Source organism: Centruroides sculpturatus, unplaced genomic scaffold (assembly GCF_000671375.1).
Source record: "Centruroides sculpturatus isolate CEXI.00-Female unplaced genomic scaffold, Cexi_2.0 scaffold1796, whole genome shotgun sequence".
Lineage (NCBI taxonomy): Eukaryota > Metazoa > Arthropoda > Arachnida > Scorpiones > Buthidae > Centruroides > Centruroides sculpturatus.
Window position 1 is genome coordinate 11,502 of NW_019386051.1, and position 25,913 is coordinate 37,414.

General features: G+C 31.0%; 1 protein-coding gene across 2 annotated transcripts in view; it reads right to left on the reverse strand.

Annotated features, from left to right (window-relative positions):
* Positions 1-2,470: 2,470 nt before the first annotated feature.
* The window catches only part of LOC111613330 (solute carrier family 41 member 1-like), a 92,755-nt gene continuing 69,312 nt past the window's right edge, over positions 2,471-25,913 (reverse strand). For both annotated transcript variants that reach the window (XM_023354681.1, XM_023354682.1), the window contains exons 5-12: positions 19,261-19,332; positions 14,933-15,077; positions 14,702-14,848; positions 14,386-14,533; positions 14,232-14,305; positions 6,210-6,344; positions 5,980-6,128; positions 2,471-4,271 (exon numbers count right to left, since the gene is read on the reverse strand). In XM_023354681.1, coding sequence (XP_023210449.1) covers positions 4,095-4,271; positions 5,980-6,128; positions 6,210-6,344; positions 14,232-14,305; positions 14,386-14,533; positions 14,702-14,848; positions 14,933-15,077; positions 19,261-19,332 — 1,047 coding nt within the window. In that variant the 3' untranslated portion in view covers positions 2,471-4,094. The remainder of the gene's footprint in view (positions 4,272-5,979; positions 6,129-6,209; positions 6,345-14,231; positions 14,306-14,385; positions 14,534-14,701; positions 14,849-14,932; positions 15,078-19,260; positions 19,333-25,913) is intronic.

The window sequence follows — 25,913 nt, forward strand, 5'->3', positions numbered from 1 at the left end:
AATCGTCATTATAAATGTAAGAGTATAACGGGATGAGACAAAAAAATCTGGACTGAGTTTAAAGCATCATAACGTTTGAACTCAAAAATTTTTAAATCTTCGTGCCAAAAATTACGTCATTACAAATGCTCAGTTACAGCACGTGAAGTTTTCGAGCATTCGCGAGTCAGTTCGGAAAAATAACTTCAAAAGAGGCCACATTCAAAGAGCACTCTGTACAAATATATGAAAATAAAGCGAACCACTCAAAAATTGTGGAGGAGCATTTTTAGCCGGAGGCCATAGCAAATCAACTGTACAGTATATAATATTTTGAAGAAGTGTGAAATATCTGATACGTGGAAAAGTAGGCCAGGAAGTAGAAGCAAGCCGACCGTTACAAATGTACATTTCTTAGCATTTGCATGCCGAAGAGACGACACGCAAATGCCAAGAAATGAAATTTACTATGCAAGCAATGAAAATCAAGCACCTCCTGAAATGAAGTACAAATTTAAGAAGAAATTTGAAACAAAAGTTATGCTGTACATTGTCATTTCACCAGCATATGTTTTGAAGCCTTTTTTTTAAAGAAGGGATCTCTTGTAATTGATGCCGATACGTAATAAAACGAATGTTTAAAAAATTTTAATCTCTTCTTAACAAGCATCAACAAAATGACAATTTCATCTTTTGGCCTGACAAAGCTTCGCTCACTACACAAATTCGACCATGGAGTTCCTCTAAGCCAAAAACATTTATTCTGTACCCAAAGAACATAATCGATCAAATCTACTAAAAAGCTGGTCAATCATGGATTTCTTTGGTTATTTGGCACAGTATATAACACTCAAGTTACTTCAATTTTTCGATAAATTATTATACTTTAAAAACAGTCGATTTTTTGGTCTCACCTCACCTTCAATTATCACATTTTTCCCGTCACAAAGAAAGAAAATTAGAGCGGCAGCGCCGAGAATGGTCACAAAATTATTACGAATAGTCCATATTAGGAATAAGAAGCGAGGCCACCCCTAGTAATTATATATTTCGAGTTCATTATGCAGCATGCAATATATCGCCACTTTAATGCAAATAAACGTATTGCATGTTTTTTATATATTTCGAGTTCATTATGCAGCATGCAATATATCGCCACTTTAATGCAAATAAACGTATTGCATGTTTTTAATTAATTAAAACATATGTGATCAGAGTTAAAAGTAAAACTTTTGACTAAACTTAATTAATTTAAATCTGTTACGATCGCGTATATGAATGCATTTTAAGTCTGAAAATATATTTAAATTTAAAAAAAAGATTCATTTTTTAAACACTTTAATTGGACGACTTAGAATACACCAACAGAGTTTAGTTGGATCATTTAGATAACCTTCACCTCGTGATACGTATTAGGTAACAGATACCCATATTATCCGGATGGCCAAAGGGATTTCCAGGCACATGAGAAATTACTCTATTGGTACATAAAATGATTGGACAATCTACAGTATTTAGATGTTCTTAAATCCGTTCTGGTTTACAATGCCATGATTGCTTTGACATAAAACGACATAAAACATTTCAATTAAATCGTAAGCATTTTTAATACTGGGAGTCCGAGATTATATTCGATTTAAAATCCTAACACAAACGAATATTCCCAATTGCAATGACCACAAAATATTCTACTCTAAATGAAATGATGGTGCCACACTTATAACACCGTCGATTTCTTTTTCTATTGTTAGAGACGACCGGAAATTATATATATATATATTTTTTTTTGCTTAAAATAATAATACAACTGGTGATGACAGATCACAAAATTGATTTTTTTTCCTCCCGTACAAATTATCATCGTACAACTGTTCACATTCTGGTCACAACCTCGTTTATCTTTCATTGTTATTTTTTTATACAATGGATTAGTATTGGTAACACAAAAATAATTTAAATTCCTCCAAAGTGTCATTTATTTCGTGTCAATATTGCTTTTTCTCTACAAAAGGAAAATAAAAAGCAAACATCACAGCCATATTACCCACAACAGTGTTGTGCAATTACTTATTTTTTCCTTTTTTTTTCTAAAATTGTGAAATGTCTATAACAAAAATAATTAGTGCATTACTTTATCTACCACAATTAGAATTTTTTAAAATAGGAAAAATCCATCATTGTATATTTACTATACAGCAATTATTTCTTGGCAATCGTTCATTTGCCATTGGTGTTGGTTATTAATGATATTATATTCAAGGAAACATTCGAGATAAACAAACATTACTACTAAAAACAAATATATCATAGCATGGAAGAATTCTCAACATCTCAAAAATTTACAATCAATAAAATACTAAATCAGTTCTACACTTAAATGTAATTTTAATTTTTCTAAAACATGATTTACTTTAAAATAAATTTAATAAAACTTAAAACTGTAAAAGTTTTTAATAAATAAGTATTTTAAAAAATAATCTATTAATTCTAATTATCATGAATAAAATCGAGAAATTAATTACATTCTGCTATAATAAATCATTTGAATAAATTAAGTACAAATTATTATATTACAGTAGAGTCCCATTATTCAAACTACTTGTTAAAGGATTTGATGGAGTGCTAAATTTGTTTAAAAACAAATTAATATAAATAAAAGCACTCCATATAATAAAATTCTGAAATTCTTCAATGTATAAATTCGTTAGAATTTCAAGTTTCGCAATTACAAACTTAGATATGTTTGTAATTAGTACATACAAAGTCATACAATAGAACATTGTTACTTTCGTCCCCATTGATACCAGATATTTGAAAAAATGGACATTGACTAAGTACTTACAAGTTAGATTTTTCAGTTTCAAATACTGAATATATTCGATGTTTGTGCAAAGTTATAATGTCTAGGAAATAATTTTCTTTTGCAAAATTTATGGATTTAAAGAGTGAATTCTGTTTAAAATGATCCATGGACCCAGTATCTAGATCAATAATGTTATCAGATTGTCTACATATATAACAAAGTTCTATAGTATAAATAGTTTTTATGTACTGTACATAAAGAATTAAGAAATAAAAGGCAATTCTTATTTTGAAGAAGTTTTAAAAATTTGAAATTTTTAAAATTTCCTTGATTTCTTCTTAGAAATAATAAAAAAATTTATTTAGTGTTATGACTTTTCTTAAACAACTAAAAAACATCTACAATAATTTGAATATTTGGTGCTCTCCTATAACCAAAATGAAAAGTGATAACTAATACTGTCTATTACCTTTTAAAATACTTAAAAACTTAAATTTGAATTTCAATTTATATATAATACATAATTATAAAAAACTTAATTCATACAACTTTCTATAACTTAGTTTAAATTGAATATATCCTTCTTAGATTTTTAAAAAAATCTTCCATAAATTATTATAAATAAGGAGTATGACATAACTTCAAAAATTCAAAAACCTATCTTGAACTATAAGAATCACTAAAAGTTTAAATTTAATTTAAAATAAAACTTTTTTGAAAGGAAAAATAAAAGCAAAATATTCTTCACAAGAATATCAAAAACAACAATCACTATTGTATAACTAGTAGAAAATAGAACTTAAATAAAAAAATAGAGAGAAATAAATATAAACAAAACATGCTAATATTTTTTTTCTATGAAATACCTATTGTTAATTTGTGCAATATTATCAGCATTATCAAGGTTTTGGACATTTCATTATATTTCCTCTATCTCTTTTTTATCTCTTTATATACATTTTACAAAATTTTTTGAACAATTACAATATTAATATTTGCACATGCACTCAATTACATTATGTACATCTGTTCAGCACCATTTACAATTTAATCAAATAGACAATCTAGAATATAACAGGAACTGAACACCAAAAACCATACAATGCATTTGATAAAACGATCACAGAATTAAGCACTATTTGATCATACAAATAAATTACAGAGCTATTGATATTTGGAATCAATAAGTTATGCTAAACCATCATAAATGAATAAAGATGAGTTATTAATTTCAACTTAATACAAACTGGTATTAGCCTTATTAAGGGTATTTTTAAATAATTTTGGTCTAAAAGATGATAATGATAATATTTCACTGAGCTTCCACCTCTCCTAAAACATAGAGCAGTTGAAAAGCTGCAGCCAGTAATGCTGTTCCCAATAGATCACCCAGAGCCGTCAAGTATGGAATTGCTGAATTGTCAGGATCAATCCTCCACCTCCACATCCAGTGTATAAGGCAATGTGCTGTATACAACAATACTGTTACCTAAAAATTGCAAATATTTTCATGTTATTACAGCCCATTATATCAATACAAAGATGCTTAAATACACATTTACATATATAACTTAGCATATATATATTTTTCTTAATCCATATTTAAAATTTTTAATACCTGTCTTCATATTTAATATTTAGTCTAGATTCAGTTTATGGTTAGAAAAAACTTTTAGCTTATAGTCAATCAATTAATCTGTAAAGTTTGTTTTTTCTATCAATGGAATATGTGAATTGTGTGACATAAATACATTTACTGATTGCTAAAATATATCTGGTAACATCTATCAGTTACAACTTGCCTTTATTAAAGAAATTTATAACCCACACTAATTATTAGAATACCTAATTCAATTAATTTTAAACTTTTTATTTGAAAATTTTTCTTGTTATGACATATTGTTTTGTCTACAAGTTAGGTGATCACAGTAGAATTAGTAAATTTTATACTCTGAAATATTAAGAACTGAATCATACTAAGTTGAGTGTGTTGATTATTTGATTAGGATAATTGTAGACTATCTTTTAAATATAAATGATTTCCATAATTTTTTCATTTATAATTCATTTTTGTGTGTTTTATTATCTAATACTATAATCCACACAGCTAAAGGGTAGATATAGGTCAGTCTGAGCTGTAAGGATCTATGTCAGATGAAAGGGATAAAAGGAGACATGTGATTAGTATGTGAGTATGTTAGAATTAAGAATAATAAAATCTGTATAAAAATAACACAATCAAAATTATTTATGATAAAGATGATGTAAGAATGTTTTGGAAGTTTTTTTTACAACAAAACAGTCGAAAGAGATCAGATCCATGTTTCTACTGCTAAAATGTAAGGGAGTCATATGTCTCCCTTTCATCTGACAGACCTTCCAGCACAAGCTGATATCATGCCTACTCTTTCACTGCACAGATTATAATTTAAAATATAAAAGTGAGTGCAACTGCTATAAAAATTTCTTTAATATGTTAAACTATTATAATATCTATCAAAATATAAATTATTCTCTAATTAGCTAACATATATTGCATTTTTAAGTAGCCTAAATTGTTTTCATTGCTACAAATTTCATGATACAATCTACAATATGAAAACTTTGCATCAGGGAATAACTGTAACAAGATTGTTTACTTAAAATTTTAATATTAAATTCTTTTTGTTTACAATCATTTATTAAATTATATTCAGGTTTTACATTATACAGAAAATTAACTTATTCATCATGATGATTGACTCCATGTTATAAAGTGAAATTCATTAATGCTAAAACAAAGTTTTTAAGGAGTCCAAAATAAAAAGTGATCATTTTAGCATTAACAATATTCACTATATCAATTTTAAATGTGTTAAAATTCATAATTTCTAAAATATTTCAAAATAATAAATTCCAAATTTTCCAAAAATTCTTACATTTTATATATATAGCATATATATGTAATCATAATAATAAAATTTATATGAAATAATTTATTTACAAATTTTAAAAAATTTTGAATTTTATTTATTTAAAACAACTTACAATAACTTTAAAAGAAATTTGTATGAAATAGGCTATTATAATTTGCAAATTCAAATAAAGGATTAAAATATATTTAATAAAAGGCTTGCTAATTGTATTCTTGTTAATATTCTGTAATTATAAGATAAATTTTCTTATAAGAAAAAAAATATAATTTCCTACATCCTTACCTGCAATAATGCTGCAGTAAGATAAACAACTAAGAAAAGAAAAGTCAATGATGTATGGCCGGCATTTAAAAGGCGGATAACATAGGCAAAAAGTATGTGTCCAGGTAATGCCATGAATAGAAGTAATCGAGCTGTTTTAGCATGAGCATCTGAAATAAGTTTTAGAAAATAAATGAACAGTATATTTTTGAAAAATATTACATAGAAAAGTAGTTATAAAAAATACTCACTTTTACCAAAAAATACAGAACAAGGATTAATGCAAGGATTGGATTCAGTAGCAGGTAAAGTACCCATTTCTGATCTCTGGTGAAGATATGTTGAAATCCTACTTGCTTGAACTGCAACAAGATTACCTCCCACTCCTAATTATGATATTAAAAAAAAACAGTGAAATTTCATTTAAATATTATAAAAGAATTATGTATAAAACAGATAAATTATATATTAACTAATTTTAGATTATAAAATCTCTCTCCAAAATAAGGAAAAAGTTTTTCATGCTAAATGCAAGTTATATATTATTGATGTAAGATAAAATACTATAAGCTGTTTCAAATCAATCTATTAATAGCTAAACAATAACAAATACAGAAAAATCAACTTCATTATTAAAATTTATCCTGTTTTAAAACTAAAAATTCAATAAATACAATATCTTAATATCATCAATGTATAAAGCACGATTATATATGAATCTTTCAAAATTTTGTAATCTAATTAACTAACTACAAGTGAACCTGCATATTCATTCTGAACAATGTAGTAGAGTCAGTAAACAAATGTGTGACTCCAACCGTACCTTTTTTAAAATGTCTCACTGCAATTCCTTTTTCTATAAGAAAGATACCAGTGGGTATCTGAATATTTTTATCTAAAATTTCTGTATAAAATGTTGTACTAAAATTGATGGTGAGCATCAAAAAATGGATATAACAAATTTACCTTGGAAAAACTTTTGAGTACATAAAGAAATACACTATATCTTAATAGTCAAAAGAACTCCATTTACATTTAAATCAATAATTAACTAATAGATAGGTTATGACTGAAGTTTTTATCTCTAAAACGTGAACGTCAAATGTTAAGCGCCTCCATCCTGTAAGCCTAGATGTTTGACAATGGCATTTGGAATTTTGAGCATGATTCCAATGACATTCCAAATGCAATACAGAATGGCAGTGCTCAACGTTTGACGTTCACATTTAGAGATGAAAACTTCAGCCACAACCTCTCTAATAAATTATTTTCAAGAAAAAAAAATTAAATATAATAAAAAAACAAAAAACAATGATTTGATGAATGACATAATAAACTGGTCCGTAAAATAATTTCTTCACTTAGGCTACTACAAGAGTAGTTAATTTTCTCATAGTTGACTAAACTGATATATACAGTATAATTTTAAAATATAAAATTTGGAAAAAAAATCAACTAACTTGAACCAACAGGTGCAATCGTGCCAAGAACTTAAACCAGTGAATAATAAGCTGACACAATCCTATTAATTACATTTTACAGTTTTATATCATTCTTTTAATTTGTTGCAGTTATATTCTGATCTTACTTTTATTTTTCCATTGTTTTTCTATTGACTAGTGTTTCTCAAACAGGATCCCGGTTGTTTTATTAACCCGGGAAATCCCAGCAAATTTCTTAAAAATTCACTTTTTTTTCTTATTTTGTGTTAAGGTTAAGAAATTTTGCAAATAAAAAGCATAATTATCTCATTCACTGTCAGAATACATTTGTATTTATTAATTTTAAACCTATCTATTAGTTTTTTTTTTAAATTTTTGCTCGTTATGGCATGTTACATTTGGTCGATAATCAATACGTAGCTTATTTGTGCCAGGACTCCGAAAATTCTTTACTTGTAATATATGGAATAATTGTGCTTACGCTGTCTTAATTTTTAACCATGCCCAGTAGCTTCAATAAATGCGTAACGCCAGATTGTGCAAATTGGGCAAAGATACAAACGAGTATAAAGTCTGCAAGTATGAAGTTTTTCTTCATAAACCTGATTATTAAAGCCAAACGAATTGCCGAATTATTGAGCCATAAGCTTGATGCCGCTATTAAAGTAGCCGAAGTAGACAAATCAAAAATACTAGAGAGCAAAAGAAGTACTACACTCTCGAAAACAAACTCGAAATCTTCCAGGCTACAGGTGAAAAAAACACATAATATCTGTCTTCTCTTAAATGCATTAACACAATTCCAATCGCATCAATTGAATAGGAAAGGGCATTTTCAGTAGCAAGACTTTTCATTACTAAAATAAGAATTAGAGTGAGTGATCGGAGTATTGATTACCTTTGCTTTTTAAAATCTTTTATAAGATTTTAAAAAGCAAAGGTGATCAAAAGTTTACAATATTTTGTATTATATTTTATTTAAAAAACGAAAATTACCTTCTAAGTTATAAGTCTGATCTAAGTTCAATTTTTAATTTTTAACTCAATTCAAAGCATTTTTGTTGTTGTTGTTGTATGCAGTTTCTAGCAAACTTTAATAAATTTTTTCTATTTGTGAAAATTTCTACGTAATTCAAAGGTAATTTTTATTATATATCTTACACAGCATTATTAATATGATTTTGGATGATACAGAGCTTTAAAATTACTTTAAAAAATGAAAAATAATTATATCATTTAATTTCAAGATATTTTGTATACCTTAAAAATAACTTGATTCTATCCCGGGATCCCGGGAAACAGTTCACTTTTATCCCGGAATCCTGGGACAAGCAAAAGACCGGGAAATGAGAAACCCTACTATTGACTGTTTTAAGACTAAATTATGTTATGAAAGCTATAATAAATAGTCATAAATAACTCAAAACCAACAGAAAGGCAGTGAAAACATTATTTACTTAAATTAGTAAAAAAAAATAAGCTTGGCATTTCCAAGAGATATCATAAGTGTTTACTTTCCAGCCACATCCTATGACTAACTAGAAGTGTTCAGTGGTTTTATCCACTCAGCCATTGGTAAACCTTAAATTAACAAAAGCCATTTTCTGAAAGTATAATAGACCTTGTCATGTGAGATACACATAACATTGTGCTATGTAATGACCATTATTTAATATCATTTTGACGTTTAAATTTATTGAAATGTCCATTTTCTAAGAAACTAATTTCTTTAGATAAAGACCCCATTTAATGCAGGGGATATGTTCATAGACAACAAAGCACTAAATGAAACAACATTAAACAAGGTCGTTTTAACACAGTAAATAGGAAAAGAGGAACACACAGCCAAAAATAAGCAGATTTTATTTTAATTTTAAGCTATTTTTATATTAATTTGCATAATAATATATGTTAAATAACACAAACATATGCACAAAGAAATGTAATGTTCATTTTTTGTGATGAAGGTCCTGGCTTTTCTGAAATTCTTGTAATTTGCTATAAAGTCATGTAGTTTAATTCGTCACTTTTTTTTTTCTTTTGTTAAGCAAACATCAGAACATCAGTAGCAGGAGACCACATCCAAAATGTCTCGTCTTGCTTTTGCACTCCCTTCAAAATCTGGATCATTCGCTACAATATCAACAACTTCAGTTATTGTTACCAAACTTTCACTAAGGAAATCTGTAGAGAAATTCTTTGGGTTCTTTGTTTACAGAATCACTATTTTCCAGTTCTCCATGAATTCCTTGTTCTACCAGTTCTTGAAGGTCGTCATTGGTAAGGCTCTCACCAGAAACCTGAGGTAACTTCTCAATATCCTGCTGTATTAATCAGGTTGACAATTTAGTCAACCTCATGATAAAGTGATAGGCTCTTCTCATTGAGAATTCTTGGATACCTCCAGCCATAACTTCTTCCACACACTGTTCATGCATTTATCAGTTAATTCTTGCCAAGTGAAGTTGATATTACCTATGGCAACCATGATGTTATATTTTTTCCAAATTTTCACCAAACAAACATAGATTTAAAGAAAGTACAGCACTATGACAAATTGTCACCTTTTGCTAATTGGTTCGTGTTCAGGAATAATTGTATTATATACTAGCTGCAAGGACCTGCTTTGCTGGGTTTTTATTTGTATGTAATATAGTTCTTTTTATATATAAAAGACTGTTTTTCTAAGTAATCTAGAATCTAGCTGCAAGGACCCGATTCGCTGGGCAAAAAGTAACAATAGTGAAGATTAAGATAATTACACTATAGCCACTCTTACCCGTTTTCACAGAATGCAAGAATTAGGTCCCCCGTTTTCACAGAATGCAAGAATTAGGTCCCCCGTTTTCAGACTAATTAGAGAATTTTTACATGAGTCTAAAAATATGTTCTTTCCCGAAAAAACCACCTGTAAATCTTGCATGCTGCTTTATATTAACGCTTCCATTGTTAACACTTCCACTGTTGACACTTCCATTGTTACACATCTTCGAAGTCAACCACTTTCAACCCCATATCTCCCACACCCTTATAGCACAGAATGCAAAAATTAGGTCCCCCGTTTCCAGACTAATTAGAGAATTTTTACGTCCAGCCAAACGAACTATTTTTAATTTGATCAATTTTCTGGAACATTTACAATCGTTCTATAATCAAACCAATTCGAATTTAAAACGGTTCAAACATTTTTAAAATCGAAATAGAAAATCTTCAAAGTCAACCACTTTAAGCCCCCATATCTCCTGCACCCTTATAGCTATTAAGACGCAACCATCATAGTGCACGAATGGAGACTTGGGGCTACTACCACATACAAACATCATTCATGTGCGATGTGTAGTTTTGGCTAAAAAGTGAAATATAGGGACACACACGTCGATTTTATATATATATAAAATTGACGTGTGTGTCTCTATATTTCACTTTTATATATATATGTGTCCCTATATTTCACCTATATATATATATAGATGAATCAATGGAATGGCAAACCACATTATATCGTATCAGCATTAAACAAGGTCTTACTGTACTAATTAATTAAAAAGTATTTTTCTCACTTCACATTTTACCAATAGATAAAATTCTTTGACACTGACCTTGAAGTTATCGACTCTGCTCAAACACATCCAACTCCACAACACTGATTCTGACATTTATTAATTTTCAAGAAAATCAAATCACCTTCAATTATATACATTGAGAAGGCTTTTATTACATGCTAATTAGAGGTATAATCAAGTCAAGCAAAAAAAAATCTAGGTGGAAGCTTTAGTTTTTTTAAAAATAAACTTTTCTCTGACTGATCCAAATTCAAATCTTAATATTCACTCCCTTGAAATTCTGCTACTTAAGGGCTGTATAGAAATTCTTTGATTGTCTATAAGAGTACAGAATTTCTTATCTATCTATCTATCTATCTATCTGAGTATATACTCACTGACAAAAAAATTATGTACCCAGATAGAATTGTTCAATTATAGCAAAATTCAGCATATAACTTTGTCTTGGACAGTTATATATGAGCTGTTCACATGCCAAATCAATTAACTCCATTTGTAAATCCTTAATATAATCATTATTATTTTAACATTTTTCGATTAATTAATTTTATATATTGTTATATTAAAACATAGCTTTAATGTAACAACTTAAAAAAATACATTCTATTTAAATTTAAAGTTTAAAAAAGAAATTTTAAAAAATTTATATTATCAATTTTTATACTTTTTGTTTTATGAACTTAATTGATTTGGCAACTGAGCAGCTCATATATGCTTACTTGAAAAATCCACATTTAAACACGGTCATGCAACTAGTCTTTGATGCACTGCTTTTCAACATATGAAAGGCAGTGATAGCGAGTGCAATATTCTATACTTTATTCTGATTAAATCACAGAGGATGAAGGATAGCGTATGAAATACCCTGAAAAATCCATGCAGAACTTGAATCTGGGTTTGTCACAGTAGCATACAAATTAGATGCTTCAAGACATCCAACCATCTAATATCTATGATTAAATTTAATTATACAGTAATAATGATAATGTAATTGATCTTTTTGAAACTATTGTATTATTGGTTGCCATGCATTTTATTAAGTAAGTGTGTGTGTGTGTGTTGCAATTTTTGTGTAATCCAGATTAAATTTTGATTATATTTGTTTTATGTTCTGATGGAAAGTATAGTCTACTTATTTTAAAAAAATATTAGCTATAGAATAAATGTTTTATTGATTTTGGATCAGTGATTGCACTATTGTTGCAGTGATGTCAGTGACCAAGTGATGTTCATGCTTGAGAATTTCCCTTAAGTTATACATTTTTAAATATTTTGGCAAATGGTGTACTTTAAACTTCATTAAATTCAAAATTTAAACTTAAAAATGTTGCTTCTATAATACATTTAAAAAAAATCTTTCCACAGTGACCATGCAATGTTCTATTATACAATCAGAAGTAACAATCTAACAAGCCCATTATTTAGAAAGTGTTATCACTCATCTAATTAACATATGTACAATTCATCTTTGAACTAAATTATCAACTTTGAATTAAAATGACTCGCTATTAAAAAAAAAAAAAGCCTAGGGGAAACAGTAAGAGTAAAATTGGTCAGGTAAATTCTAAATCTAAACGAATAAGAACAACTGACAAGGAGAGCCTACGGCTTTGGGGTAACGGATTTTGATGATCTTTGGTGTAGAGGTAGTACACGATGTTAGTGTACTATCTGTAAAATACTAAAGTGCAATACTCAAATATAATCGAGAAAATCGAACTTAAAGTTTTGTTAGCACTTTATATATAAATTATACGTACTTCTATTCGAGCGTCCTGTGGCAGAGTGGTAACGAGTCTGATTCATAAGCTTGAGTTCTCGGGTTCGATTCTCGCGTATAATTTTTTTTTTAATTCATAAATACTTATAATGTATTTATTTATTTACTCATTCATTTATTTCTTATTATTTATTTATTTTAATTTAATTTCTACTATTCCAAGTCTAATATTTTTATACTTTTGTTGACAATAACGGCGCATTCTTGACACCTATGTGTCAACTTTCCCATCTAATTGTTATCACTAACGGTGACCGATCTAATTCTCACTAGGAGCGTTTTTTCTATCGGAGTTCTTTTTCACTCACTCTTTAACAGTTCGTTTCTAAATTTCGACACGAATAGACGTATTTGTGTAGTAAAACTTATTTTGAAAAATTATTTTATAATCGAAAAATGTCGTCAAGAGAAGCAAGTTCTTCACGTTGTGACGAAAAAACTGTTGATGATACCTTTTAAAAAAGCAGCATTTATTTGTTGTTCTTGGTGTAGACAGAATTTTTGTTTTGAATGTTTTTATCATAAGTATCATTCACGATCATGTACATCTGACAATGATATGTAATTATATAATATTGCTTCAATAAATTATATTCGTTTTTCTTGGTTATATTTGAGTTTTGCACTTTACAAGTTAGTATTTTACATCACTGTATAAAGAGTTATCATCAACAGTTTTTTCGTCACAACGTGAAGAACTTGCTTCTCTTGACGACATTTTTTGATTATAAAATAATTTTTCAAAATAAGTTTTACTACACAAATACGTCTATTCGTGTCGAAATTTAGAAACGAACTGTTAAAGAGTGAGTGAAAAAGAACTCCGATAGAAAAAACGCTCCTAGTGAGAATTAGATCGGTCACCGTTAGTGATAACAATTAGATGGGAAAGTTGACACATAGGTGTCAAGAATGCGCCGTTATTGTCAACAAAAGTATAAAAATATTAGACTTGGAATAGTAGAAATTAAATTAAAATAAATAAATAATAAGAAATAAATGAATGAGTAAATAAATAAATACATTATAAGTATTTATGAATTAAAAAAAAAATTATACGCGAGAATCGAACCCGAGAACTCAAGCTTATGAATCAGACTCGTTACCACTCTGCCACAGAATGCTCGAATAGAAGTACGTATAATTTATATATAAAGTGCTAACAAAACTTTAAGTTCGATTTTCTCGATTATATTTGAGTATTGCACTTTAGTATTTTACAGATAGTACACTAACATCGTGTACTACCTCTACACCAAAGATCATCAAAATCCGTTACCCCAAAGCCGTAGGCTCTCCTTGTGAGACCCCCAAAGGCCATGAGGACTTGAGCAACATTAAGTAAGAATGGCTTCATGAAAGGCTGCAGAAACAGCATCACAATGTCCAGCTCAACTTGAAAGCTCTTCTCAATTCTTCATCTCTACTTTCTCAAAAAAAATATTCAGTCATGCTTGATGGAAGAATTTCTAGTTAAATAATACTTACCATTAATAACTGGCTGGAAAACAGCAAGGCCACTGAAACGTTCTACAGCATAATCTAAAATGCATCCCCCTACACTGAAACAAGTAAGGTACATACATAATGTTATTAAATCAACAAAGTTTTAATTATTAAAATACTTTATAAAAATTAGTACCTAGAAATTAATACAGCACTAATAACTGGAATCCATCCACTGTAAAGAACTTTTTCTGTATATTTATTTCCTCGAGCAATAAAACCCCATAAAGGAATGAGTAGCATGAAGACGACCACTAAGGAAGGTGCTAGCCATAAATCTACATCTGAAAAAGTATGCATTATAACATATTAATAAAAATAAATAACATTGACATATTTTGAAAATTTGTAATAAAAACATCAATATATTATTGATGTTTTTATTACAAATTTTCATTTTTCAAATTTTTATTACAAATTTTCATTACAAAATAAACATGACAAATGGCTACCTATTCTTTGAAATAAAAGAGCACTGATTCCAGCAAGCAAACCTAGAGTTGTCATATCCCCCAAGGAAGCAGCTATTGGTGTAGATACATTGTCTGGATTGATTTTAAATTTACGAGCAAATACTACAATACCCATAGTCACTATACCTAAAAATAAATGAAATATTGATATATAAGTTTCATTGTCAAAATAAGATTAAAAAATTCATTAGACTAAAACAAAAAAATTACCTAAAGCAACACTTGCAATTGAAGCTGTAATTAATGCACTAGCACAGAGAAGAACAGCATGATTCATATCAAATTTTCTTGCATTAATCCAATCAACAACAATGGCAAATACAGATGCCAGAAATCCCACAACTATTGCTTGACACTGTAATGGTAATAATTATCATTAATAATTTGATTTGTCTTTTATATATACATACAGTAAAATCTTGTTAAGAGATTTTTGAAGAGACTATCTTGGGAAAATGTCTTAAGCTTTTTTAATCTAGGTATTTGACTACAGAAAAGGTACAATGAAATATAATAGCTATAGCATTTTAAAGTACTAATCTTGAGTGACCTGCTTCTTATTTTTATTGCAAGCTTATAAGATATAAGAGTCTAGGAAAAACATATAATATTTACGCCAATACATTATATAAAAATATCTTATATGTGTATAAAGATACTTACAGTATGATAAAAAGACACAGAACTAGTTGAAAAATAGAGAGATCAAATGGAGACCATCTATTTATGCTGATTTTGAAATCAATGTTAGTCAACTGTTTCTTCCTTCTAATTAATCATAGCAAGAAATTTTGGGAAGGAGTAATTTTCAAATTCAAATACAAAATTTTTAACTGTTGAAATTTGTCAACCAATCAAAAGCATAATTACAATTTCTGAATGTTAAATGGATAGATCAATTAGAAATCATTTAACTGATACTGGAATCAAACTTCATGAATTTCATTTGTAATCTAAACTTTACAGTATGTTAGCATTGGACTGGATTTTAAATTAATTAACTTCATAAATTTCAGTAATAATTCATGATATCAGTAATATTAAATGTTATGCTGCTCTTCTGTCAAGACTACAGAATCTCTGTGCCTGCAACACACAATTGATCACTGACATATGATCATTTTAAGTGGGTAAAAAATGCTTACACCAATACTTTGTAATGTCTCATGTAAGAATTTTTAACACACGTCTTAGGGCAAAATGATAGGAAATGTAGTTTAAATAACTTAGATGAGAAAATACCTTTATCGGATTTTACTGTACATTAAAAGACAAATCAAATGAAATTATAAACTACAGTCGACCCCCCTATAAGATCATTGATTATTCCGTTTTATATGAATTCCATGTTGTACGAACCACTTAGATTTTACAAATACATGTACCGGGCTGTGAACGGCTCACATATTTGTAAAATTTAAGTGACTCGTACAACATGGAATTCATATAAAACGGAATAATCAATGATCTTATACGGGGGTCGACTGTAGTTTATAATTTCATTTGATTTGTCTTTTAATGTACAGTAAAATCCGATAAAGGTATTTTCTCATCTAAGTTATTTAAACTACATTTCCTATCATTTTGCCCTAAGACGTGTGTTAAAAATTCTTACATGAGACATTACAAAGTATTGGTGTAAGCATTTTTTACCCACTTAAAATGATCATATGTCAGTGATCAATTGTGTGTTGCAGGCACAGAGATTCTGTAGTCTTGACAGAAGAGCAGCATAACATTTAATATTACTGATATCATGAATTATTACTGAAATTTATGAAGTTAATTAATTTAAAATCCAGTCCAATGCTAACATACTGTAAAGTTTAGATTACAAATGAAATTCATGAAGTTTGATTCCAGTATCAGTTAAATGATTTCTAATTGATCTATCCATTTAACATTCAGAAATTGTAATTATGCTTTTGATTGGTTGACAAATTTCANGTAATGTATTTATTATATTAGTATGTTGTTTACAACATCAATTTAAACATTTTCTGAAAGTTTTAGAGCAATCTGACAATTACAGAAAAAATGATCACAGATTTTCAATTTTTGAGTGTTTCAAAAGTATAAACACAGGTGCATAAAACTAGTATAATAATTTATTTTTTAATTATTGGTTTAATTGAGTGATACTTCCCTCTGGTGACAACTATTATTAAAAACATGGTGCCAACTTTAAATGGTTTTTGTGATTTAAACCAATGCCTCATGGAAAAACACTAACAGAGTTGGAAATATATGAAATTTACCAACAAAAAGGACCAGGACAATCTCTAAGATAAACTTTGGCAGCTATAAATTGATCCACACATGCTGTGAGAAATGTGTTAACTTAGGGTGAATATTATGGTAGAAATAAGCGATGTGAAAGGCCTAAACTCCTTACCCCTAGAAATGAAAGAAAGGTTTATCAGTTACTGACGGTCAACAAGTTGTCTGTCAGAGAAGCAGCATCAACATTGCCAATTGCAGTTTCACCAGCAACTGTATGGAGATGTATGCATAATCATAAAAATGCCAAATTTACAAAAATGGCTGCAAAACCAAAATTAACACAATTGCACAAAACAGCTAGATTAAAGTGGGCGAAAGACAAGATGACATGGAAAGGGGTGTGGAAACAAATAGTCTTTTCAGATGAAAAAAAGTGAAATTTGGATGGACCTGACAGTTATAGTTACTACTGACACGATTTGAAGAAGAATGAAGAAGTCAGATCGCACAGACAGCAAGGTGGAGGATCTGTGATGGTGTGGACAGGATTTGGATGGGAAAGTAAAACTGATATTGTATTTATAGAAGGTAGATTGAATTCAGAAAAGTATCAAGAACTGTTGTATCAAAATTTAATAACTTTTGGATCACTTATTGGGGAATAAAACTGGCAATTCCAACAGGATAATGCTGTCATTCATACATCAAAGTCAACTAAAAATTGGTTTGCTGAAAAAAAATTAATGTAATCGATTGGCCATCACGGAGCCCTGATATGAACCTGATAGAGAATGTTTGGGGCATTACAAGTCATCTTGTTTATGACCAAAACAGACAATACAATACTGTAAATGAACTGAAATTAGCTATCATGGATTGTTGGGAAAATATTAAACAAGAACAACTTCAAAATCTAGTAAAATGTATGCCTGATAGAGTATTTGAACTAATTAAATCAAATGGTGGACTACAAAATATTGAAACATCACAAATCGTTTTTTTTTGTGTACATGTGTTTATACTTTTGAAACAATCAAAAATTGAAAATCTGTGATAATTTTTCTTGTAATTGTCAGATTGCTCTAAAACTTTCAGAAAATGTTTAAACTGATGTTGTAAACAACATACTAATATAATAAATACATTATAATTGTTAATGTTTTGGTTATTGAAAAAAGTTGGGTGTGTTTATAATTTTGAAACGGACTGTACCTGTACTAGCCATTTTTAGGGGTTTCTTTAAATATTAATTCACAGTTCTCCGAATTATTACACATTTCTCATTAAACTGTATTTGGTTTATATCACGTATGTTTTCTCTCTGGTGTAAAGTGACAAACCCATGTTTCATTGCCTGTAACTACATGTTGATCATGCATGGGAATGTGCCAACATACAGGGTCAAAGGTAACAATTTTCTGGCTCACATACAGTAGTTACAGGTGATGAAACATGGGGTTGTCACTTTACACCAGTGAGAACACAAGACTCCATGACCTGAAACACCCACAATTGTCTATGTGCAAGAAATTCCAAAGAAACTCTGGAATTTCTTTGGAATTTCCTCAGTTCTCAAACTTATGGCCAGTATTCTGGGATCATCAGGCATTCTAATAAATTGCAAGACATCCTACAGGCATACACTTTGTGAAAACCCATAAAATTATGAACAATTTCATACATAGTTGTCTAATCCACCATCTCTACAATTTCATGCAATTTCACTCATTAATTTTCACAAACAATGCCTTCAATATGTCCAATGTTCCCTTCAGTCTTCCTGGATGAAGGCCTGCCTCCCTATGTCATTCTTCAATAGCAACCTGTCCAACTTTAAAATTGTTGCACCAAAACTTTGTCATTGCATTATCTTCATAGATAGAAACCAATTCACAATGAATTTTGCTGGCAATGTCCCTTTTGCTTGCAAAAAATAAATAAATAAATAAAATTATTTTGCAAATGTCCATGATGGACCAATCTTGCAACTGAACTCAGCCACTGGATAGCAGCATCATTTCTTTAGCTTGGTGGTCATTTCAAAGATTATGAACGGGACTATCTATCCACCTTGTTTCAGCTCATTCCTTCTCACATTTCCAAGAAAAAACAATTTATTATCTTACTTTTCTAAAACTCCTTATAAAAGAAAATTTCTGTTAATTAGCAATACTTCTTGAAGACGTTTATAAATTTATTTTGAAAATTATAAACATTTAAAAATCTTTCATAATGTTTGAATTTATCTATCTTATTTTTTTTTAATCTAAATTTTAATATTAAATTATAAATAATACACTTTTTAACATACTAACCTGGACGAGTGCTAAGTTTCCTCCTGCAATTTTCCACTGTTCATTTGATGTATCTAAATTTCCCAAATTAGCCTATAATAAATAAAGCTTATAAGCAATAAAAATTAACCTAAAAATAGAAAGTGTTTTAAACTGAATAAACTTATAAATAATCTATGCAAATTAATTGCTTCTAAATAGTAAGATAATTTTTTATCTAAGTTATATAAGAAATACAAGAAAAGTTTTACTATCTTAATGCTAATTGCATAATGCTAATTGACAATAAATTTATATTCAGAGAAGATACGATTCCACATCTACTAAAATCTTACATGTATTTAGATACACTAGTTTCCAAAAACAAAATTTATAATTCATTACTGTAAAAATTAACACAATTAATAGTGAAAAGTTGTGTATAGAATTACCTTACATATACAAAAATTGGTAGTCATTTGAAGTTATGAAAAAAATACAAATTTACTTACACAGAAAGTATTGTTGCTGTTTTTGCTCTGTGACCAAGAAGGATATTATCCTTGCTCTTGTGGGACTGATACTGACACAGACACCACATGAATGATTTAGTAAAAGGCAAGATTATTGGCAGGACATCAGTACATCAGTTGCAGACAGAGGTATCAAGGACATTAAATGTGCCACAAAATGTCATATTTAGACTTTGGGCAACATTCTAGACAATAAAAAAGATTAGATGCAAAACAGAAAGTGAACAAGAAGTAAAACCTCAACAGGACTTTTATTTGACATTAACTCCACATCATGACAAGGATATGTCTAGGAGCAATTCTCTGCAGAGCTATCAATGGCCTCAGGAATAACAGTTTCATGATAAACTATCTAAAAGAGGCTTTGTATATAAACTCTGCCAGACATCTGTTGGTTTGTCCCACTCACAAAGAATGGCTGATTTAAGATGGAATCAGGAATATCAAAACATTGTTTACTGACTGATTCTCATTAGATCACAATATGGCGGACCTACTAAAATCCCATTAACATTAGAGACCAATTTGGACAGTGATTTCATAATATGGAGTTATGCTCTATGGATACTTAACTCCATGTTTTTCCATTACTGGAAAAAGATATAACATTCTGGAAATTCATATGACACTTTTCAGAGGTATCTTGGTCCAGACTTCCTATTTTATGAATGGTAATACTTACACACAAGACTGTGCTGTGCAATAAATTTTTTACAAGAGAAAATATTCATCATATAAAGTGGCCAGCAAGCTCTCCAGATCTGAATCCACTTAGCATATGTGGGATGATATAGGAAGGCAAGATGCATCCTGTCAATCTCTACAAAGAATCTTCAGGGATTCATTCTGTTTTTCTTTAAGAACAGACCTTGTTGCTGACAAAGACAATTTAAATTTAAACAACGTTGTAATTAGCATGGTGAATCACTGTGCAGCATGCCTGCATAAGCAATTCATCTCAACCATTTTATGGCTTTAAAATATGAGGGTCAATCAATAAATCCTTAGGAAAAGATAGAAAAACAAATTGTTTTAGGTACATTTTTTTTATTTATTTTTCAACATAATCTCCTTTAAGCTCTATACACTTTTCCAAGTGTTTCTCCAATTTTTTTTAAAATCTAAAAAGTAAGATTTCGGAAGGTCCTCAAAATAGGCATCTATTTGGGCGATGACCATCTCGTTTGACGTGAATCATTGTCCGCCAAGCCATTTTTTAAAATTTGGAAATAAAAAAAGTCACTGGGGGCCAAATCCGGTGGATGTGGTAATAATTCAAACTTTAATTCCTTGATTTTGGCCATCGAAACTGCACAGGTGTGCACCCGTGTATTGTCTTGATGGAAGAGGATCTTTTTCTTTTTCAAATGAGGACGTTTTTTTCTTGATTTCTTCGCTCAACTGGTGCAATAATGATGCATATTACTCTCCAGTTATTGATTTTCTTTTTTCCAAGTAATCAGTGTACATTATTCCACATGTATCCTAAAAAACTGTGGCCATCACCTTCCCAGCTGATTTCACTGTCTTCGCCTTCTTTGGAGCCCTTTCGCCTTCAAAGACCCACTGTTTTGACTGTTCTTTGGTCTCTGGAGTATAATAGTGTATCCACGTTTCGTCCACAGTTATGTATTGATGCATAAACTCCAAAATGTGAAAAAGTGCCAAAATAGCCTCAGAGGTGTGAAAAAGTGCCAAAATAGCCTCAGAGTCGACCACACAATTAAGTTTATTCTCCACTGAGAGCAAACAAGTCACCCATCTTGCTGAGATTTTTTTCACACCCAATTTTTCATGCAAAATTGAAAACACTGTACCTTGTGATATGCCTGTGGCCTCAACTATTTTATGCACTTTGATTCGTCGATCACTCAAAACCATACCGTGGATTTTGTCAATCATTTCAGGAGTAGTTTCTTCCACTGAACGTCCTGAATGATGTTCATCTTTTGTGGATGTATGACCATGTTTGAACTTATTTACCCAATTGTAAACAGTTGCAAACACAGGAGCAGGTGTGCCATGAACTTCATCCAACTCAGCTTTGATCTCTTTCGGTGTTAAGCCTTTTAAATATAAGTATTTAATCACTGCTCAAAACTCACTTTTTTCCATTTTTCTAAATAAATAAAAGTTTCTTGCTTCAATCGACAATAAAAATTAAACCATGTGATGGATATGACTGAGACTTTCACAACTGTCTAGTGAGACATGATGCTTACAAAAAACATGCCATTTTTGAGGCTACGAGCGCCATCGATTGGACTTTCTAAGGACTTATTGAATGACCCTCGTAATTACTATACGTTTTGGCACTTATTGTTTTCTTGTTTTGCATAAATAAAGTGAGTTCTTTGCAATCCAATTGTATCTATCTCCAGAAAAAAAATTATCAAAATGTTTTAACTTGTTGAAAAGTCACAACTGTTTATGTACTTTATGCAAAACTTTTGTGAATAAATTAATATGTTTCATTTCTTAATTAGTTTATTTCTATATTATATTTGGAAAGATGTATGAAAATGATTAAGATTCAAAAGAAAATTGAATGGAACTGTTTATGAACTTCAGATGTTAATTCTGCTTATATAAGCTATACATTAATAATTAAGATTGTTACTATGCAATATTAGATTACATGTAACAGATATTTTAGAGAGACATATTGATATTATAATTTTGCTATTGTGCTACTTTATAGAGAAACAAGTTTAGATGAAATGACCTTACTGTAATTAAATGTGCTACTAATTATTGGCTAGTGAATTTTTCTATTTTTGTACAATCATTTGTGAACTTCTATAAACAGAAGTTCACAGATAATTATACAAAAATAGAAATATTAAATCATATCCAATGCAAGAAAGTAAATTTTATTGAAAGTAAAAATTGTCTTTAATAGAGCAAAAATGCAACAAAAAAATGTATTAGTACTTTTGAGAAATCTTTTGTTATTGATTTTTTGTTTCATTAAAAGCAATTTTTATCTTCTTAATTTTATTGTGGAATTTATATAGTTTTTAATATTTTATTGACATCTGAATAAATAAGTATTTTATTATTCTAATAATTAGTGTGCATACTATATCACTTGTATATGTAAAATACTTTTTTTGGTTTGTTTTTAATGTCAAATTATTCTTTTCATTAGGTTTAATTACTGTTCTATCTTTGTTTGTTAAATATTCAACCTGCTGATGGCAATAAAACATCCCAGAAACTAGAACTTTATATACTAATTAGTTTATGTTTACCATGCACATTGAGTATTCAATCACAAATGTTTATGGCTTTATTCAGAGGCCCTCTTCAGATAATTATAACTCTTGTTATTTCATGAAGAGGCTTCTGAATGAAGCCAAAACCTTCGTGATTAAATACTTAATGTGCTGGAAGTTGTATGTGTAGCACTTCGTGGCTATGATTGTATTATATTTTTGTCTTTTTTTTTTTTGTTTGTTTTCCGTTTATGTCGCGTCGCGCGTATAATTTGTACCGTTTCCCTTCCGTTTCCTTCCTCGGTGCCTCCTGTTAGCCGATGGCTAAGTTTCCGGCGTCTGATTGGTCCGTGACAGTGTGACGGAGTTGGAGGGAGTTATAAAAGCGGGTGTAAGGAGTAAGAATGAGGACTCTTGGACTTTTTCGAGAAAGAAAGGGAGAGAACCGCAGACGAAAAAGGAGAGAAGAGCGACCGAGAAGAGAGTGGACCGTTGGTAGAAGAAAGGAAGTTGCGACTCGAAAAGAAGAAGATTCCCCATCGAAGCACACAATCGGACCGCTACAACAGAACCCTTGCAAGTCCCTTAGGTACTCCGTCCACAATATTTTTATTTTCGGATCTATATTTAATTGTCGAAAAAGAACGGGGCCTCGCGTGAGGAAGGTTAACGGAAAGGGGAACGTCAGGCTATTTCGTTATTTGTTACCATAACTGTCTGGTGTTGGACTGTTTATTGAGATATATATTGTACCGCGTTTTTCTTTTACTAAAATAAACCTTTGTTTGCCTGATCACACGTGTCTACCGATTTTTCATTGTCCTTCCCTTTGTTCTTTCTATCGTATATCTGTAACCGCAGACCACGTGCCTTGTGGAGTTCACATTGGCGTCCGCGACACGATTGTGAATAATCGGCCAAGCGTGTGTTCCCCATTTCCGTATCGTTTAAATCCGGCTGTGTTCAAGGCCCTATTGTATGTACATCGTATTCGTATACGAGCTGCCATATATTCGGTTCCCAGTCATTAATTTAATTTTTTTATGGAAAATCATACTGTAGAACCATCAAGAATGGCGATGGAGGGGGTTACTAGTGTCCCCATTGTTACGGGATTTATGGGGATGATCCCATGTTTTACGAACTCGCCGGGCGATGTTCTAGATATATACCGCTTCTTTGAAACTGTAGAAGACGTGGCGTCCCACGCCGGTTGGGACGAGGCAGTCAAAATCACCGTCATTCAGGCCCGGATTAAGGGGGAACCGCTGTCGGTATTTTTCGATCTAAAGGACCAAGGCATCAAAAGTTATGAAGAGATAAAAAGGAGCCTTATCAAATGTTTTGATCGTAGGGACAGAGAACAAGATCCGTTCAATCAAGTCTTAAAAATAACACAAAAGAGAGGGGAGAAGGTCTATGAGTACGGGAACCGCATAAGGTCTTTGTTCTCGCGCGCCGTAGCTCGTAACAGTAACTTGGCCCCACTCTGGGATAATGCTGTAAAAGAGTGTTTTTTGAGAGGGTTGGATGCCGACATCCGGAGGCAGGTAATGCAAAAACATCCGGAAACCTTGGACCAAGCAATATGTGGGGCAGAGGAAGAGGAGAAGATTGAGGCAGCTTGTGGGAGAAGGGGAGTAATGAACGAGGTGTGCACGAATTCAGAGCACAGGGGCTCGGTATCTGAGAAAGAGGACAGCCTGAACAGTCGTATGGCAAGGCTTGAGGAACAAATGCGGGAATTGAAGGAATCTGTCGCGTCATTAACAGAGTGTATGAAGGGAGGTGGAAACCCCGAAAGAAAATGGGGCAATGAAAGAAGATGTTATGTGTGCGGGGAAAAAGGGCACTTTGCTAGGCAGTGCGATAAGCGTAGACATTTAAACTAATTGAAGGCCATCTGGAAGGTCAGACAGATGGCCAGAGTGTGAAGCTGAAACTGACCAAAGGAATTCAATTGTCCAGACGCGGATTACCGACAATCGAAGGCCTAATGTTAGGTACCAAGATTAATTGTCTGATTGACACTGGCGCGGAAAGGACTGTGATTAAAAATGAGCTAGCTGAGGATATAAAGAAGCAAAATGGGAGTTGGGTAGTATTTAATGACTCGTGTATAAGTGGGATGTCGGGGGCCCGCCTGAGAAGTGATGAGGCTGTAATGATTGAATGTACGTTTGAGGATGGTTGTAAAGTAAGCGCTAAGGCTCCTAGTTTAAGTTTCCCGAACGGGGCGGAATATGACTTAATTTTCGGCATGGACGTTATTTGCCAACACCCGGAGCTGCTAACTGGAATTAGGTTAATTGTGACTAGCACGAACTCAAGGAGGGAAGGGGACTTCTCCATTAACATAAATACTGACCTAGGTAGCGAGATGGGATCATGGAAGTTGGACCATCTTAATGAAGGGGTTAAGGAAAGGATCATCGATGTATTAAAAAGGTATCCGAATGCTGTAGCTAACGAGATTTCAGAGTTATCAGGAACCAAGGATTATATGCACTCCCTTGAGGTGAATTCGGAACGCCCAATTAACGTGAAGCAATACCGTATCCCGTACAGCTACTTGCCTGGCCTCAGAAGGCAAATTAATGACCTCATTAAGGCGGGGATCTGTGAAGAGAGCACTTCAGAGTGGAATTCCCCGATACACGTGGTTCCAAAGAACTCTGGTGAACTCCGAATCACCCTAGATTTAAGAAAGATAAATGAAATAACGAAAACACAAGTTTTCCCGATGGCTAGGATTGATGATATATTGTCCCAGCTTAACGGGAATAAGTATTTCTCTGTCCTAGACCTGAAGGCAGGTTACTTTCAAATCCCCTTGGATCCCGAGGTAAGGCATATCTTTGCCTTTTCTACTCCTTGGGGTAAATACCAACTTTGTCGCATGCCTCAAGGGGGGAAGAACAGTGGGAGGTTTTTTCAATATATC